The sequence below is a fragment of the Balaenoptera borealis genome (genome assembly GCF_965194805.1).
Source record: "Balaenoptera borealis genome assembly, chromosome: 2".
Lineage (NCBI taxonomy): Eukaryota > Metazoa > Chordata > Mammalia > Artiodactyla > Balaenopteridae > Balaenoptera > Balaenoptera borealis.
The window spans coordinates 116,983,624-117,002,564 of NC_138867.1; the positions used below are offsets into that span (position 1 = coordinate 116,983,624).

Here is an 18,941-nt window from a genome sequence, read left to right on the forward strand (position 1 = left end):
CAATAAGAAAAAGATAACCCAATAAAAAATAGGAAACAGACTTGAACAGGCATCTCACAAAAGAAGAAATTGGCCAACACACATATGAAAAAGGGATGGACCTTATTAAAACGACAATGAAGTACTCTAGAATGTGAAGCAATGGGAATGCTCACACACTGTTAGAATGAGAACTGGAGAAAGCACTATGGAAAACAATTTAGCAATAGTTACTTAAGTTGAAAGACAGTAAATTTGCATGCATGTGTGCACCAGAAGATATGTACAACAATGTACACAGCAATGTTACTCACAATAGTCAAAAATAAAAATAATCCAATTTTCCAGCAACAGTAAATTGGATCATTGTGGTGCAATCATAGAATACTTTACAGCAGTGAAATGAACAAACCACAGTGACATGTGACCACATGGATAAAATTCTCATACCATGTTTAGTGAAAGAAGCTGGATCAAAAAATACATATAGCAAGTTTAATTTTCATAAAGCTCAGAAATATATAAGAAAGTGATTGGCATAAAAGTCAGCATAGTTGTTACCTTTAGTGGAGAGGGAGGAGATCAGGACTGTGAGAGCTACCAGGGTGCTTTCAGTGCTTATTTCTAGATCTGGGATATTTGGATATTTGCTTTTTACTAACCTGTTTTGATATACATTTGTTTTATGCTAGTTTCTGTATGTATGATTTCTTTCCCAGTTTAAAAAAAAAAACAAACTTTAAGAAAGGAGATTCCTCGGTCCCTCCCTAAACCTCTGAGGTAGGACCCAAGAGTTTACATTTTTAAAAAAAAAAAACAAACTTTAAGAAAGCAGATTCCTCGGTCCCTCCCTAAACCTCTGAGGTAGGACCCAAGAGTTTACATTTTTAATAAGCACCAGTGATGATTCTTATCCATACTAATAAACTTAAGAAACACTGGCCGAGATCTATATCTAGCCTTCCAGAAGATTAAACTTTAATAATATTTTCCAGGGACTTCCCTGGTGGTCCAGTGGTAAACAATCTGCCTTCCAATGCAGGGGACGCGGGTTCTATCCCTGGTCAGGAAACTAAGATCCCACATGCCACAGGACAACTAAGCCCGCACGTCACAACTACTGAGCTCAAGCGCCTCAAAGAGAGAGCCCGCGTGCCGCAAACTACAGAGTCCACACTCACTGGAGCCCCCATGCCACAACTAGAGAGAAGCCTGAGTGCTGCAACAAAGAGACCATGTGCCGCAGTGAAAGATCCTGCATGCCTCAACGAAGATCCCGTGTGCCGCAACTAAGACCCGACACAGCCAAAAACATAAAGAAAATAAACAGATAAGATAAATAAGTATTAAAAAATAATAATAATAATATTTTCCAGTTATCCAAAGGAGCCAAACAGAACAAAAGTTCTAATGGTCTTAAATTCGATGGGTAGAGACTTCCCTGGTGGTCCAGTGGGTAAGACTCCACACTCCCAATGCAGGGGGCCTGGGTTCAAATCCTGGTGGGGGAACTAGATGCCACATGCCACAACGAAGATCCTATGTGCTGCAACTAAGAGCCGGCGCAGCCAAAATAAATAAACAAATATAAAAAAAAAAATTCGATGGGTAGGCAGAGGATTTGATCTTTCAGTTTCCTATCCCTTTTAAGTGCTATGGGAATTAAATTTAAAATATATAAAAGTAGTCATCAGCAAGCTAGATTATTAGTATGAAAGTAAAGATTCTTTGGCCCTAAAGAATAGGCTAGGACAATCAAATAACCAGCTGCTTTCAATAAGGACCTTCTCCCTACCCCGAAAAGCTATAGTAAACAAATCAAATAAATAGATTTTGTACTTTATGAGTCACACTGAGGCTACAAAGTTGACTGTAAAACTGTTCTCTGAATTTCTGAAGGAAAAAGGACTGATTCAGTTTTCAGATTTCAAGGAATTTAATTATTCTTTATTTTCAGACTTTTGCCAAGTTCTGTGGGGAATAAAGCACTTATGTACAAACCAAGGCTAACATACACCTACGGCTATAAAAAAGATTTATCAATATAGTTATGCATCTGCAGAAGCAAAATAACATAAGTATCATAAGAATGTGAGTTCTGATTAATAAAGACACACAAAAAATAAATGCTCACAAATTCAAGGTCAAATTACTTAGGTACTATAGACAGATGCCATAAAGACCACTTAAAAATCCTGTTTTCATTAAACCACCAGACGAAAAGGGCAAACGATAAATCACAAGGGTCACACGTATTTTAGGCTTCAATCAAGTATAACGTTAAAGACTGTAGTCATTCTGACCTTCTTCTCCCTTCTGCTGTTAACTCTATTTTTAAATCTGTCTAGAATCACATAATCTTCTTGAGAACACAAAACCAATCTTGCAGCCATTTATTCCAATTACTATTTTTTTGTAATTCAAATACAATTATCATAGGGAACTACTATTATTTTAATTTCCCAATTGCAAATATTTAATATTACAAATAATACTTCAATAAAAGTACTGTAGCTCTGCTTCAATTAAATCTGATAAGGATCACTTTACCTGTGTAACAGAGCCTTGCAAGCCATTCTAGGCACTGTGGCATCTCCTAACAAAAACATAAGGTAAAATGACTTCAAATATCATAAAGGATGGTGACAGGCTTATAAAAACTGCTGAGCAATCAGAACTGCAGTCTAAACGGAAGCAGGCTGCAACATGAGGTCACTACTGACAAGGAGGGACCCAATCAACAGTCCACAAATCTTTTCCCAAGTACTAAATAAGCAACTTGGTGGGAGATAGGGAAAGGGGGACAAAATTTTGAATCTGGCTGGAACGCCTATAAAAATATTTAAGCCTAACCCAGTGTAAAGCAAAAAAAAAAGTCTGTTTTCATTAATCACACTATATCAAGAGTTATAAATTATGACAAATATGACATTGCTGAAAGAGCTGCACAATAGGTAGAGAACTATTGTTCACTCATCATCCATTTTCAGAAAAGCATTAATGGTTAATTTTTCAAATCTAAAATTAGGATAATTTCCAGATAATTCATGCCAGAGCCCCACTAAAACGACCATTCAAAAAACTGTGGTTTCGGGCTTCCCTGGTGGCGCAGTGGTTAGGAATCTGCCTGCGAATGCAGGGGACACGGGTTCGAGACCTGGTCTGGGAAGATCCCACATGCCGCGGAGCAACTAGGCCCGTGAGCCACAATTGCTGAGCCTGCGCGTCTGGAGCCTGTGCTCCACAACAAGAGAGGCCGCGATAGTGAGAGGCCCGCGCACTGCGATGAAGAGTGGCCCCCACTTGCCGCAACTAGAGAAAGCCCTCGCACAGAAACGAAGACCCAACACAGCCAAAAAAAAACAAAACTGTGGTTTCGAAAAATAAATATATAAAACAGGGACTTCTCTGGCAGTCCAGGGGTTAAGACTCAGCACTTCCAAGGCAGGGGCGGGGGCACAGGTTTGATCCCTGGTCAGGGAACTAAGATCCCACATGCCGCGCAACACGGACAAAAAAACAAACAAACAAACAAAAAACAACCCCAAACCACATATCCCCTTCCAGTCAAAAGCAAAACGTATTTCTTCACTTTCCCCATCAACTTGGGAATACCCTATACCTATGATAAGAGTAAACTGGAAAGATGCCTCACTATTAGAAAGTTAGTCAATAAGTTATAACAACCACAAGTCTTTAAAATGTCAAATGCATAATTTTCAGGGCAATAGGAAGGAGGAAGAGAACCTGTCAATATCTATTATGCTCTGATACTTCAAAAAATGTTTTACTTTAATAAAATCATCTTATGACCCAAAGCATAAATTCTACTTTTTCCCGCCCAACATTTCTGATACTCCCAACCAAAGCCCATTTCCCTCCTCTTTGCACCTTTTTTTAAAAAAATAAATTAATTAATTAATTTTTGTTTGTGTTGGGTCTTCGTTTCTGTGCAAGGGCTTTCTCCAGTTGCGGCGAGTGGGGGCCACCCTTCATCGTGGTGCGTGGGCCTCTCACTGTCGCGGCCTCTCCCGTTGCGGAGCACAGGCTCCAGACGCGCAGGCTCAGTAGTTGTGGCTCACCGGCCCAGTTGCTCCACGGCATGTGGGATCCTCCCAGACCAGGGCTCGAACCCGTGTCCCCTGCATTGGCAGGCAGATTCCTAACCACTGCGCCACCAGGGAAGCCCCTTTTTGCACTTTTAAGTGTAATCTAGCTAGCGAAAATGTGGTGAATTGATTGTCAACTGAAATATTCTGCAAACTGCTTATTTAACAGATTAAAGGAAAAAGTTACTACTACATTTCTCTCGCCCCTATAGTCAGCTGAAGGCATACTTCTTCAACAATAAGGTATCCAGAGAACGAAGTGCAAACCAATTCACCTCAACTCAGAGCTCTTTCTTAATCACTACACCTTCCTTCCTGCATCACACCTAAAATCAAACCATCATAGGCTAATGAACTCACCAAAATGAAGCCCTAGCATCAACAGTACATAAAAGATAGTATCAAATTCTTCATTCTTTCTAAATTCCAAGTTTTAGCAAGGCATTAAATTAAAAGCACAACTTTAAATGAACTTAATAATAATGTCAATTAACTGGTTTTTTATTTGTAGTTCTGGAAGCAATATAAATTAAAAATTAACTAACCTCAAGCCAAAATAAACCTTTCCAATACAGCCTAGGAAAAAGATGGTGAAAAGCACAGGGAAAATAAAGAACTCTTTAAGAACTCTCCAATCTCTCTTTAAATTTTTAAAAGGTAAAGATTCCCCTAACATTTGTGTATGTAAATAAAGCCAAATACTAGATAAACATGTGAATATAAAGCAATAATTTTTCATCTACAGATACAAGGCACTTTAGAAGCAAGCTTGAGATTTCCATGAACTTCATGGATAAGACTGAGCCTCAGAAGCAACCAAAACTTCTGCTTTTTATGCACCCTAGGCTACCCACACTCTAAATTCCACCATTTTTTCCACTCAACTCAGGTCAAATCTTAACAAAATATGGCTAATGGCAAACAATGTATAGAAATAACAGATGCATAAATAAGTCAATCAATACAACTCATACATGAATATTTAAACCACTGGTTCTCAAAGGGTGTTCCATGAAACAAAAGACCAAAACTGTTTTCATAACATTTGCCTTTTTCACTGTGCTGATATTTGATGATACAAAATCAATGGTAGAAAAAGATTCCTTGGGGTCTTAGCATAAGTCCAGGCAAGTAGTATCAAACTATACCATGGCCATTGCATTCTTCATCACTACCCAGTTGTGATCTTTTTTAAAAAGGAGCCAGTCCTTGATGAAGAAGTAATACATATTAATAATTTTATCTCAGCCCTTGAGTACACTTCTTTTTAATATCTGGTGTGACAAATAGGAAGTACACACAAAGCAACTCTGCTGCACAGCTTAGTACAATGCTTGTCTTGTTTGAGTTTAGAAATGAACTTTTACCATGGAATACCCATTTTTACTTGAAAGACTGACTGACAGACTATGGCTATTCCAACTTGAATATCCGGCAGAAATTTTCTCAAAAATGAGCAAGACTAACAGTACTGATAAAATTTGGGTTTTCAAGCAAAAATTAGAATTCTGGAAAACCTGTATCCTCTACCATAAGCTCAACAGCATCCCAATACTTAAAGATATTTTGACACAATCAATAATGATATTAAAGAATATACATTTTGATATTATATAACAGAATATATCACTATTTGGAAGTTCTGAATAACTCAGTAAGGCAGTATTTTCCAAATAACCAATATACCATATCACAAAATTAAGCATGATAAAAGATTCTCTCAAAGTACAAAACAGACTGATGGATCAGAGTACGAAAAATTCAGATATGCTTTCAGGTTCCACATTACAAATAACCTTTAAGAAACTACCACTTACCAAGTTTTGGTGTATTGTCAAAGAAGAATATCCACAATTATCTGAAAAGGCTATAAAAATTCTCTACCTTTTTCCAACTACATACTTGTGTAATGCTAGAATGTCTTCACATTACTTCAACCAAAATAACATATGGCAACACATTAAATGCAAAAGAAAATGTGAGAATCTAGCTACCATCTTGTAAGCCAGGCATTAAAGAGATTTGTACAAATGTAAAACAATGCCACTAAAAAATTTCTCACTAAAAATTTCTGAGAGATTCTGGAAAAGTTACTTTTGATTAAAAAATTTTACATTAACATGTAATGAGTTCATTACTACTTTAAAAAAATTTCTCAGTTTTGGTTCCTAATAGAGTAAACACCAATAGCTATAACCCACAGTAACAAAGTTCTTTGCAGTCCTCAAATTAAACCAAAAAGTTCGAGAATCGATGAATTAAAACTAATAAAGGAGGAGAAATCTACCAACAAAAAAACCTGTTAGATCATAAATAGCTATATTTCAGCTACAAATACTAAGCGTCTTCCAAAGTACAACTCAACAAAGAACACTCCCAGCAGTTTAAATATGCTGTTTTAATTTATAATATGGTAAATAACCAGAGGTATAAAATCAATATAACAAAAGTCTTCGGAGTCCTCAATAATTTGTAAGAGTATAACATTTGAGACCAAAATGTTTGAGAACCGCTAAACTGTCACTTAATGTTTATTTCCCTTAGGTTTCTAATATATCTTCCCACAGAAATACAAAGTAGGCTACCTAATATTTCCAGAAAATGTTTGCGAGCAACCTGAGAGAAAAACTCAAAGAGACAAAACGTTAAGTTAGCAAAAAGTCAATCTCTAGCTTCATGTAATACAGTATCCACTAATTCCCTAAAATGAATTTATTAAGCGTTCCCTATTTTCTAGACCCTGTGCATTCTAGGATATTTCTCCCCTACCTTTCTTTCATCAAAGGTGGATATCAAAGAATGTATTTTTTACCTTTATGCAACCAATCAGCCAAAAATAAAATAAAATGTTAATGTATAAATATTAACTGAAATTTACAGATATCAACACTAAATCTAGAAGACCACTGTGACAGACACATCTATATTTGTTGCCTCACATCCCTATCCCTTTCTTTTGGTATTAGCCCCATTTTTCTATGGCAAACTAGCTCCTCCCTCCATCCAATACTTTTGGTACATGCATAAATTACAATGACCCAGGGACTTCCCTGGTGGTGCAGTGGTTAAGAATCTGCCTGCAAATGCAGGGGATATGCGTTCAAGCCCTGGTCCAGGAAGATCCCACATGCCGCGGAGCAACTAAGTCCCTGTGCCACAAAAAAAAAAAAAAAAAAAAAAAAATTACAATGACCCAGCTCTACCCTGGCCAGGGATGGGCACGTGACCCAATTTAGGCCAGACCTTCTCCCCTGCTATCCCACAGGAATCTGTTCTTGAGCAGAATGACAGATGAAAAGAAGTAATTGGAAATCTCACAGCAACAGCCACATGCTGAAGAGATTCTTCCATGACCCTCTGTTACTAAATTCTCCAAAGCTGCCATGTTCTTCTCTCTGCTTTTCCTTTCAACTCTGGGACCTATCCAGCATTCTTCTAATAAATTACCTTTTTTCTGTCCATTAACCAAGATCTGTTTCTACAACTTGCAATTAAGGAATCCTGATTACCACCAATCTCTAATGATTCCATCTAAAAATGACTGGGCAGAAACGAAAAATAAATAAATAAATAAATAATTAAAAATGACTGTGTTTGGGACTCCCTTGGTGGCACAGTGGTTGAGAATCTGCCTGCCAATGCAGGGGACACAGGTTCGAGCTCTGGTCTGAGAAGATCCCACATGCCGTGGAGCAACTAAGCCCGTGCACCACAACTACTGAGCCTGCACTCTAGAGCCCGTGAGCCACAACTACTGAGCCCGTGTGCCACAACTACTGAAGCTTGCACGCCTAGAGCCTGAGCTCTGCAACAAGAGAAGCCACCACAACAAAGAATAGCCCCCACTAGCCCAACTAGAGAAAGCCGTGTGCAGCAATGAAGACCCAAAAACAAAGACCCAGTGCAGCCAAAAATAAATTTAAAAATTAAAAAAAAAAAAAATGACTGTGTTGGAGGGAAGAAGGATCCTCTACAAAGCTAGACAGATGATCAAAAAGAAGAAACTATTGGCATCATGCATTTGAAACAATATTTAACCTTGCTGGTAATTAAATATATAAAAAGATTTAATGAATTTGCTCTCTAAATCAGCACTATCCAAAAGAAATTTTTACAATGATAGAATTGCTCTATATCTGCATTGTCCAATATGGTAACCACTAATCATATATGGCTATACTGAGCACTTGAAATGTGGCTAGTACAACTGTGGAAGTGATTTTTTTTTTAAATAAATTTATTTATTTTTGGCTGCATTGGGTCTTTGTTGCTGCATGGGCTTTCTCTAGCTGCAGTGAGCGGGGGCTACTCTTCGTTGTGGTGTGCAGGCTTCTCACTGCAGTGGCTTCTCTTGTTGCTGAGCATGGGCTCTAGGCGCACAGGCTTCAGGAGTTGTGGCTTGCGGGCTCTAGAGCGCAGGCTCAGTAGTTGTGGCGCACGGGCTTAGTTGCTCCATGGCATGTGGGATCTTCCCTGACCAGGGATTGAACCAGTGTCCCCTGCACTGGCAGGCGGATTCTTAACCACTGAGCCACCAGTGAAGTCCCTGGAAGTAATTTTTAAATTTTATTTAATTTTAATTGTTTTAAGTTTAAATTTAAATAGCCACATGTAGCTAGTTAATGGTTACCTTATTGGAGGGCATAACTCTAAATTAACAAAATAAAGAACCCCAATTTAAATCTATTGTTTTCAGGTGCTCAAGAAAATATTGCTAATGGTAATGCAAAATGGCCAAGTCTTTTAAGTAGTCTGGAAATACTTATCAAAAGCCACTGAAAAATTTACTCTTTGAGCCTAATAAATTTATCCAAATAAGTCAAAAGAAGGAAAAAAGGACCCAAGAACAAAGGTTGTATAGTAGTATAGCAATGACAAGGTAGATGGAATAACTCAAAGTTCAGAAAAAAGAATGACAGTAAATATATAATTAAGATACAGTTAAATAATTTAACATATAGCTTATAAATATTGCAATATATAACTAAAATATAGTAAAGAATGTCATGTAAACATAGAAAAGCACAAACAACAAGCTAAATCGGGGCAAAAGAGTGAATAAACTTGTTAATATACCATAACTATAATCACATCTGAAGAAACTATACATAATATAAAAATCTAGAGGCCCATAGAGAAATGTAATAGCTATGTTTAGAAGTATACATTTTAAACTACTTTATAATTTTTCTAAATGACACTGAATAGTTCTTCCCTTAAATTACTACTTATTTTTAAATGACATTTTGCTGTCTGACTCTTAAATTATTTCCTCTGCTTTTTTAACCACCGTTCTATTGAACACAAATTTAATGAAAAATATCTAGTGGCCTAAACAAATAACTGTCCCCCTAATTAGGAAACCATGGAGCTTTACAGAAAAGGACAGAATTTAGCAAACCTAGAGCCACCTACAGGGAGTTCTTAAATTCTCTAATGCTTCCTAAACAGTGTGTCCAATAGTCCCAGCTATGTGCTAGGATAGTGCCTCCAGCTTACCACATTTACCAAGTTTACCCAATATGCCCTATAAATATCACTTTATACATGGAAAGGATTGGAAAGCACTATCTTAAAGGATCACAGAGTCCTCTCCTTACAACCTAGTTCAATCTAGTTCTAGACTAGGACCTGTAAATATAGTCAACTCAACCACTGTATCTTTCTCTAGCAATTCTACTTCCAAAGGTTCTGAAATTTTACCCAACCCAACTAATACACTAATAATACAAAAACAAATAAACTTTAAGAGGAAATATACATATGAGGTTATATTTTTAAAGAAAGGTATAAATGCTAATAACTGAAAACTCCTTAACGAGGTTGCTTCTTTAAAATTTTCTTATTGTTCTTTTTCATATACAAACTAATCTTTCATATACCATTACAATCTGTGTGATTTAGTGCTTGAGTGAACTTACATCTAGAATGAAATGCTCAAAACTAAAGTCCTTTCAACTGAAATACTACCTTGTTGATGCTGTAACACTATTTGGTTCCAGGATGTTTTCAGTCATCCTTAACTGTACCACCTCTGGCATGTCATCTGATTTTTCTGCACCCTCTTCTGGAAGTTCTTCTATATGTTCCAGCTTTTCATCTTCCTCTTCTTCCTCAGAAAGTTCATTAACCTATATAGATAGAATTAAATGAGAATTAAAATTTAATGAAACTGTTAACTGACATACTATTCTAAGAAAGACATACTATTCTAAGAAAAATTTAAATACAACTCATTTTTCACTTCATTTCCTAGGACCAATTTCTCTTACAAAGTAAACAGCTGCCAACTTCTCCATATTAGAGTAAAATATCAAACCAAACATAACATTTTAAAGCAGGAAGTAATGATTACATTACTATATCACTAGGAATATGAATAAGACTGCAAACTATGAAAAAGCCTGCATGCTGTAGTTAATTAACATTAAGAAAGCTTCATTTTCTAACCAATCAGATTTGTAAACCTATCAGCTAAAACAAAGACTTCAATTGATCTCTCCAATTTCCAAGTGCACTGAACAAGTGATTTTAATATAGAATAAGTGTGAAAAAAGAAGGGCACAGAAATTTTGCCTTACGGTCTTTAACTATGCATTAGAAAATGACAGCTAACTTCTAAATGATTCAACTGAATTCTTCATGAAGAGAATGGACCTTACAACAAGAAAGAACTCACTGTTTTGACCATTAAGCACAACTCAAGGTTATAACTCTCTTTCTGGCAGGGGCTATAAAACATTTTCTTTTATCAAACTGGCTACATAAGTAAACAATCACTCTAATAAAAAGACACAAATATCTGAGAACGAAAACCAATAAAATATTTTCAAATGAGAAACATTTGTTAAGCTATCCCATAGAAGAAACTAGCCATAAACGGTCTTAACATTTTTTATAAATTAACGCTAGTCATTAAAAACATTAAGCAGTAAACATGTACTTTTGTCCATCCTAGCCAAACATGCTGGCAATACCTAGAATAAATTTACTGCTACATGTAACAGTGGTGTTTTTCCTGACACACAGGCAAATACAGTTGCTAGAGGACTCTCAGAAATGAAAACTTCAACCAGAAGAAAGGTAATTACACTGTGATACTCTACCAATTCCTAATCAACGAGTACTGAAAATCATTAGCCTAAGTGGTTATTTACTGAGAGGTAAGATTTATACACAAAGGTGAAAATTTCAAATGATAGGTCAGTTTTTAAACTGGATCAAATGGAAAATTATTCTCTTTCTCTATGTATTTAATAAATTAGTGAAAATCAAGAATGTATTTAATCAATAGCTACCTGGTAATCCAAGCCAAGAAAAAAAAAACTGGCAAGAAAATATCATTTTCAGGTTTGGGTGCAAGAGTAGAATATTGAAAAAAAAAAAAAAATTAAGATGGCTATTTAAACTGAGAATAGAGGAATATTTATTCAGTACACAAAAATTTCGTAAAGAAGTACTGCAATTTTAACATGTTACATTACACATTTTAAAATCAGTTTATGCCTACAGTCAATAGCTCTTAGTAACTACAAAAGCCTTATACTCAATTATACTGAATATATTATATTCGATTCAATAAGCTTTATGTAAATTAATTGACATTCCCTAGTATCTTCACCAGAAACCATCAACTAAGATATGACGTGAACAAAGTCTATGACCTATGGATTTTTCTTCCCACCCCCACCCCCCATCCCCCCAGGCCTTCCAGTTTAACTTCCTGCAGTAAGAATTGACTAAATTGGTTTGGGTAAGAGTAAAAATTATAAACTTATATAAAAATGCTCTCCCTCTCACCCCACACTTATCTTCAAAAATTCTTCTTGATCTTTTTCTTGTCAACTTGACTTTCTGCTTATCAACACTCTATTCTGCTCATAAATTATTCTGAACCTGCCCTACATATGCAGCTGCCTCAACTCCACTTATGGAAAACCCTCAGCCATACTTACATCTCTTCTTTCTTTGACTGTTGTAATTCCCTTCTCTAGGGCCTCGTGAAATGCCTGCTCTCCAGACTCCAGCTTGTGGAGAACGCTGCTACCTGCCTTCTCAAATGTATAAAGAAACATAATTATCACCTACATCTTCAAACCACTCTACTGGATTCGCAATCATTCAAGGATGCCATACAAACAACCTATTCTCTAACTCTGGGTCATTTCTCAAACACTCCCTATTCAACATCTCCAGTCATCTCTCAAACTATTAAGAAAAAAAAAACCTACTACCTTGAAAAGGATCTAACGGCCAAATACTTGCATTAATGGGATGAAACTCTAAAAGTAGAGAGTGCTAAATAAACTTTGCTTCCTTCAAGTATCAAAATCAGGGGAAAAATCAAAGCACTGCCATGACAGACCAGGTCTGCCTACCTTTTTAAATACGGGGATAACAAATTAGCAGCATTTAAGTTACACCAACTTTAAAATACAACCACATTGTGCTGAGTTTGAGATTTTACTTTCACTCAATACCTGATCAATTCAGCTTCACAAGTCAAATTTTGACTTGTGAAGTTATGAAATCTGTTTTAACTTGTGAAGTTATGAAGTTACAAAATCTGCTTTAAAAAAATACTTTCAGAAGTCCGTTCTTCTATTACTTGCAACCCAGTTATAATTCAAAAAAGTAATAAAAATAGATAAGAAAATAGATACTGGCAATTAGCAACATGAGCCAAGGTAATTAATATACATCACTGTCTCTCAGGACTCACTGCACTACCATGTTTATTGAGAATATTCTGTTCAATATGCTAACATCCTCTTTTCTATTCACAGACAAATCTGCAGAATTCAACATTATTTCCTGGTGTTAATTAACCATCATTCTATTTAATGTAAAGCACAATATATTTTAAGTCAGTTTTTGTAGTGCTTAAAAAATACAGAAATATAAATGCAATATATGTGAGATATGAATATATTTCAGTTTACATAAGGAAGCTGCAGGATAATACAAATATCAGAGAATTACACCACAATGTAAAACAAAATCAAGATATACCCTACAGACTAGAGGAGTCAAGATATAAACATTAGATCAAATTGGCATCATCAGTTTCTTACAAGTCAAATCATCTTGGAAAAGTAGAAAATGAATAACACAAACGTATGTATATTATTTCACTTTCAGCAGCCATTAATTTTATTTAAAAAAATAAACTGCTGAACTAAAATATAAAGGAAAGAAAGGTGGCACACAGAGTTCCCCAAAGATGGGATTTCTTATGGGTATGAAAAAGCATTAAAGGTTTAAGGCATATATATCTACTTGTCCTCTTCTTGTCATTTTCTTTTAAGCAAAAATACTTTTGAACAGCTGTGTCAGTTCTTTATTTTAACCAAGTTTTTTAAGTCAGGTACTGTATATGATAGTTGGAAACCTTCAAAAAATATGCCAGAAGTTCCATGGATCACTGATTCAGGTTACAAATTCTACTCACTTGATTTACCTCACACACACACACACACACACACACACACACACACACACATTTGATTTCATCCTCAGTTCATAAACTATAAGTTACAATTTGGCATCTTTTACTGTTTTCTTAAAAGTTTCTGATACTTGAGAGAGAGGAGAGGAAGGAAGGTAAGGAGGGAAGAAGAAAAAGAGGGAAGGAAAGTCAGCAAAGATAAAAATGCTTACATGAAGAAAACATAAAAAACTTAAGGAACTGACCTATAGTCAATTAATCTATGACAGGGACTTCCCTGGTGGTCCAGTGGTAAAGAATTCACTGTCCACTGCAGGGGACACAGGTTCGATCCCTGGTCAGGGAACTAAGACCCCACATGCCGCACGTGAACTAAGGCCGCACACCACAACTACTGAGCTCACACACCTCAACTAGAGAGCCTGAGCACGCAAACTACAGAGCCCATACGCCCTGGAGCCTATGCGCCACAACTACAGAGCCCACGTGCCCTGGAACCCATGTGTCACAACTAGAGAGAGAAAACCCGCACACCACAACTAGAGAGAAGCCCACACGCCCTAACGAAAGATCCCACGTGCCACAAAGATCCCCTGTGCCACAACCAAGACCCGACACAGACAAAAAATAAAAAATAAAAAAATCTATGACAAAGGAGGCAAGGCTATACAATGGAGAAAAGACAGTCTCTTCAATAAGTGGTGCTGAGAAAACTGGACAGCTACATGTAAAAGAATGAAATTAGAACATTCTCTAACACTACACACAAAAATAAACTCAAAATGGATTAAAGACCTAAATGTTAAGACCAGTACTATAAAACTCTTAGAGGAAAACACAGGCAGAACACTCTCTGACACAAATTGCAGCAGTATCTTTTTGGCTTCATCTCCTAGAATAATGGAAATAAAACAAAAATAAATAAATGGGACCTAATTAAACTTAAACTTACCATAAACAAAACAAAAAGACAACCTTCAGAATGGGAGAAAATATTTACAACCAATGCAACCGACAAGGGATTAATTTCCAAAATATACAAACAGCTCATGCAGTGCAATATCAAAAAAAAAAAAGAACCAATGGGCAGAAGATCTAAATAGTCATTTCTCCAAAAAATACATACAGATGGCCAACAGGCACATGAAAAAATGCTCAACATCGTTAATTATTAGAGAAATGCAAATCAAAACCACAATGAGGTATTACTTCACTCCAGTCAGAATGGCCATCATCAAAAAGTCTACAAGAAATAAATGCTGGAGAGGGTGAGGAGAAAAAGGATCCCTCCTACAATGTTGGTGGGAATGTAAATTGGTACAGCCACTATGGAGAACAGTATGGAGGTTCCTTAAAAACTAAAAATAGAGTTACCATATGATCCAGCAGTCCCACTCTTGGGCATGTATCTGGAAAAGATGAAAATTCTAATTCGAAAAGATACATGCACCCCAATGTTCATAGCAGCACTATTTACAATAGCCAAAACATGGAAGCAATCTAAATGTCCATTGACAGATGAATGGATAAAGATGTGATAAACACATACACACACACACAGAGGAATATTACTCAGCCATAAAAAAGAACGAAATAATGCCATTTGCAGCAACATGGATGGACTTAGAGATTATCATAAGTGAAGTAAGCCAGACAAAAACAAATATCATGTGATATTGCTTCTATGTAGAATCTTAAAAAAAAAGATACAAATGAACATATTTACAAAACAGATATAGACGCACAGACATAGAAAACAAACTTATGGTTACCAATGGGGGGGAGGGGCAATAAATTAGGAGTTTGGGATTAACATGTACACACTACTATACATAAAATAGATAACCAACAAGGACCTACTGTATAGCACAGGCAACTATCCTCAATATTTTGTAATGACCTATAAGGGAAAAGAATCTGAAAAAGAATAGCTACATAAATATATGTATAACTGAATCACTATGCTGTACATCTGAAACTAACACAATATTGTAAATCAACTATACTTCAATAAAAAACAAAACCAACCAACCAACCTAAGGAAGGTATAACCCCCAAATATTAAAAAGACTTATCTATAAAAGTTCACAACAGTATAGAAACCCTTTTAAATAAAAGCTGGGCTACACAGGAAATAAAACTCCTAATTCATATAATCTGAGCCAACACCTATGAGAATGAATGAAAATCTGTATGATAAACTTTCAAGAGATGCTACTTTATAGTTTAAGAACAAATGAAGGGATGTAATCCACTGTCCATCAATAAATAGCATAACCATATAATTAATCATCTAAACCTGGATACATCTGAGTGAAAAGAGGAGCAACTAATAATTACATTAGAAAGCAAATATAAACTAGGACTACTCTGAGAAAACTGGGATATACTATCACCTTTTCAAGTGGATACAGGTACTATGAATCAAATAAATTATATGTTACATCCATACAATAGGGAACTACACAGATGTTTAAAAAAACGAATATGTTCTCTACATTCCAATAAAACATCACCAAGATACACTGTTAACTGATTTAAAAAAATAAGGTGCAGAATAGTGTATATGGTATGCTACTTTCCTGTTAAAAAATACTTAGAGGAAATATTTACTTATATTTGCATAAAGAAATTCTGGAAAACACATAAAAAAACAATGAGAGGAAGAGGGTGGGCATGGGTAAGAATAGGACATTTTACTGTGTATTTTACCTTGTTTATTTTTAACCAGGTGAATTATTAGTCATTAAAAAGAGGTAGCAGCCCCACCCCACACTCAAAATACATCATAGGCTTTAATATAAAAGTTTGCTTGACAAATCATTTCACTTAAGCACAAAAGAAAAACCTCCAGATCTATATCACAAATTCTAAACCTGAGAAGTCTGAATTAATGTGGCTTTACAGTCACTTACAATTAGTCAGAATCAATATTATCATTTCTTATAAAGAAGAAATTAGGGGCTTCCCTGGTGGAGCAGTGGTTAAGAAACCGCCTGCCGATGCAGGGGACACAGGTTCGAGCCCTGGTCCGGGAAGATCCCACATGCTGCAGAGCAACTAAGCCCGTGCGCCACAACTACTGAGCCTGCACTCTAGAGCCCGCGAGCCACAACTACTAAGCCTGCGTGCCACAACTACTGAAGCCCGCATGCCTAGAGCCTGTGCTCTGCAACAAGAGAAGCCACCACAATGAGAAGCCCGCGCACCGCAAAGAAGAGTAGCCCCCGCTCGCACAACTAGAGAAAGCCCGCGCGCAGCAACGAAGTCCCAACGCAGCCAAAAATTAATTAATTAATTAATTGTAAAAAAGAAGAAACTAACTAGGATCCTTCTGCAGTCTCAACCATCAAGGCATAGCAGTAACAACAAAATATAATGTTTGAGAAATGGGTTTTAAATTCGAGAGTCACAAGATTTAAAACATTATCTGTAATCTAAACTATTACTCTTTTGATGCTTCCCATTAATGACAATGTTTGCACTGCTATACTGACTTGGTACTTCAATCAAGAAAAACATTTTTAAGTTTCTGTCAACTTTGTATTCAATCTTTCTCTCTACCTTCTAATTCTCAACCTTTGCCTGCATTCCTCTACGCAAGCAGTTTCTTTGCAAAAACAAAAGCACACTATTCTTACAAAATAAACAATGCTTAATTTAAGAGAAGAAAAACACAAAAACGTCCACAAAAGCTCTACCATACACTCTGGTTTCAATTACTTTTCCATATCCAAATTGAGGACAAGAAGTTGTTCAGAAAAAAGATCACATTCATATACTACATGGATATATCACCTATGATTACATATAATAATCAAGAAAATTACTTCCAGTTTAGTACTTAAAAATTCCACCTAAGTTTGGGCCAAGCCCTTAAGAGCAAATTCTTTAAAAAGCAACAACAACAAAAACTCCCTCCAAGTATATTTTAAATATTCTCACCTGTTCAGTAATTGAACTCAAATCATTAGATGAAAAATCTTCCTCTTCATTCTCAAAAAAATCACAGTAGTTTTCCAGAAGTCCAGCCATTATCCTGCTCACTATTTCTTGTTCTTTCAGATCTTCCACATCTGTGTAAATACTAAGAATAAAAGTCCAAACTGAATTGAGAGTTCTTAAATCAATCACAGGTAAAGTCTGAAGACAAGCAATGAGTCACTTTATAGACCTGAGCGATTTATGCCATCATTCTGTGCCTCAGTTTTCCCATTTGTAAAGCCTACCTAACTTGTACCCTGTTCACAGAAATGCTGGAAGGATTAATCAGATCTACTATAAAAAATAATGGTTCATCAAGCAACCTATGACCCTTGGGAGACAGTACAATGATTCTATTTCACAAATATATATATTTTTTTAATCAAACAAAAATTTGTGAAAAAACTTACTGGAAGACATCTGGACCAAAGACAGCAGCCAAAGAGTTTGCAGACCAAATTTCTTCATGATGTGATGCTACATTGGCTAAAAATCTACACAGAAACTTTAACAAACTGTAATTAACAGGTGGAAGCTGTTGCAAGAGGAACCTCAACTTTCTTCCAAATTCATCTTCGTTATTATAATCTATAAAACATAATGACAGGTTTCTTTAATGAAGTAAAAGCAAAGCTCAGATATTTTGCCAGGTTCACACTGCTACACCCATATAACCCTTTTACTATAACAATTACAAAACCACTTCCTCTACTAGAGGCCAAATGCCTCAGGGCTTTGCATTTCACTTATTAACTGGAAGAATTTGAGAAGGTACACAACCTTTCAACTGTTGGAGGATGTTTTCCTCATCTATTACTCACTGGCCCCAATTCTCTATTTTTTTAAATTCTCATCATACTGTCTCTTGCATGACTGTACCTGTGTTTCCAAATTAGTGCCAACTCTAAGAAGTCAAAATGCACTGGCCAATATCAGTCAACACCAACCACTAACAAGCAAAGATGAGAAGCAATTTAAACAGCTAATAGTATTAGAATGAAAGAAAAAACAAGGAAGGAACAGAATAAGAGACAGACTTTCTTCTTTTAACATTCTGAAAAGAACAATTAATTTCAGCAATATCAACAGAACTAAATAAGTACGAATTCCACTTCTAAGTTGTTTTTCTCCTCTAAGTTGATGTTGTTTTCTGTTTACCAAATGAATTTTCAACTACCAGAAGGTAGGCCCTGTGTTTAGGTCAATGAGTTTTCATTAACAGAAATTAGGCCTGTATCAACTCCCTGACTGGTGAGGGCCCCACTTAGGAGAAGTAATTTCTCAGAGTTACCCTGAAAATAAAGTAACTTATTGCTCCAACAGAGAAAGTTAACCCAATTATATTTCATTCTTTATTTTTCTCGAGGTTCTTAAAATTAATTTAAAAATTAATTCTTGAGGGAAAAAAATTCTTGGTAAAA

General features: G+C 36.0%; 1 protein-coding gene and 1 long non-coding RNA gene across 19 annotated transcripts in view; both read right to left on the minus strand.

Annotated features, from left to right (window-relative positions):
• FAM13B (family with sequence similarity 13 member B) overlaps positions 1-18,941 on the minus strand; it is a 108,676-nt gene that overhangs the window by 67,819 nt on the left and 21,916 nt on the right. For 9 of the 18 annotated variants that reach the window (XM_082379634.1, XM_082379638.1, XM_082379644.1 and 6 more), the window contains 4 exons: positions 17,931-18,108; positions 17,482-17,623; positions 12,044-12,142; positions 10,059-10,219 (listed from right to left, as the gene is read on the minus strand). In XM_082379634.1, coding sequence (XP_082235760.1) covers positions 10,059-10,219; positions 12,044-12,142; positions 17,482-17,623; positions 17,931-18,108 — 580 coding nt within the window. The remainder of the gene's footprint in view (positions 1-10,058; positions 10,220-12,043; positions 12,143-17,481; positions 17,624-17,930; positions 18,109-18,941) is intronic. The other 9 variants (XM_082379643.1, XM_082379633.1, XM_082379632.1 and 6 more) reach the window with 2 other exon arrangements.
• Positions 687-10,051, minus strand: LOC309623145. The gene is made up of 2 exons (XR_014241265.1): positions 837-10,051; positions 687-752 (listed from the first exon to the last, which is right to left on the minus strand). It is a non-coding gene; the product is annotated as an uncharacterized lncRNA (long non-coding RNA).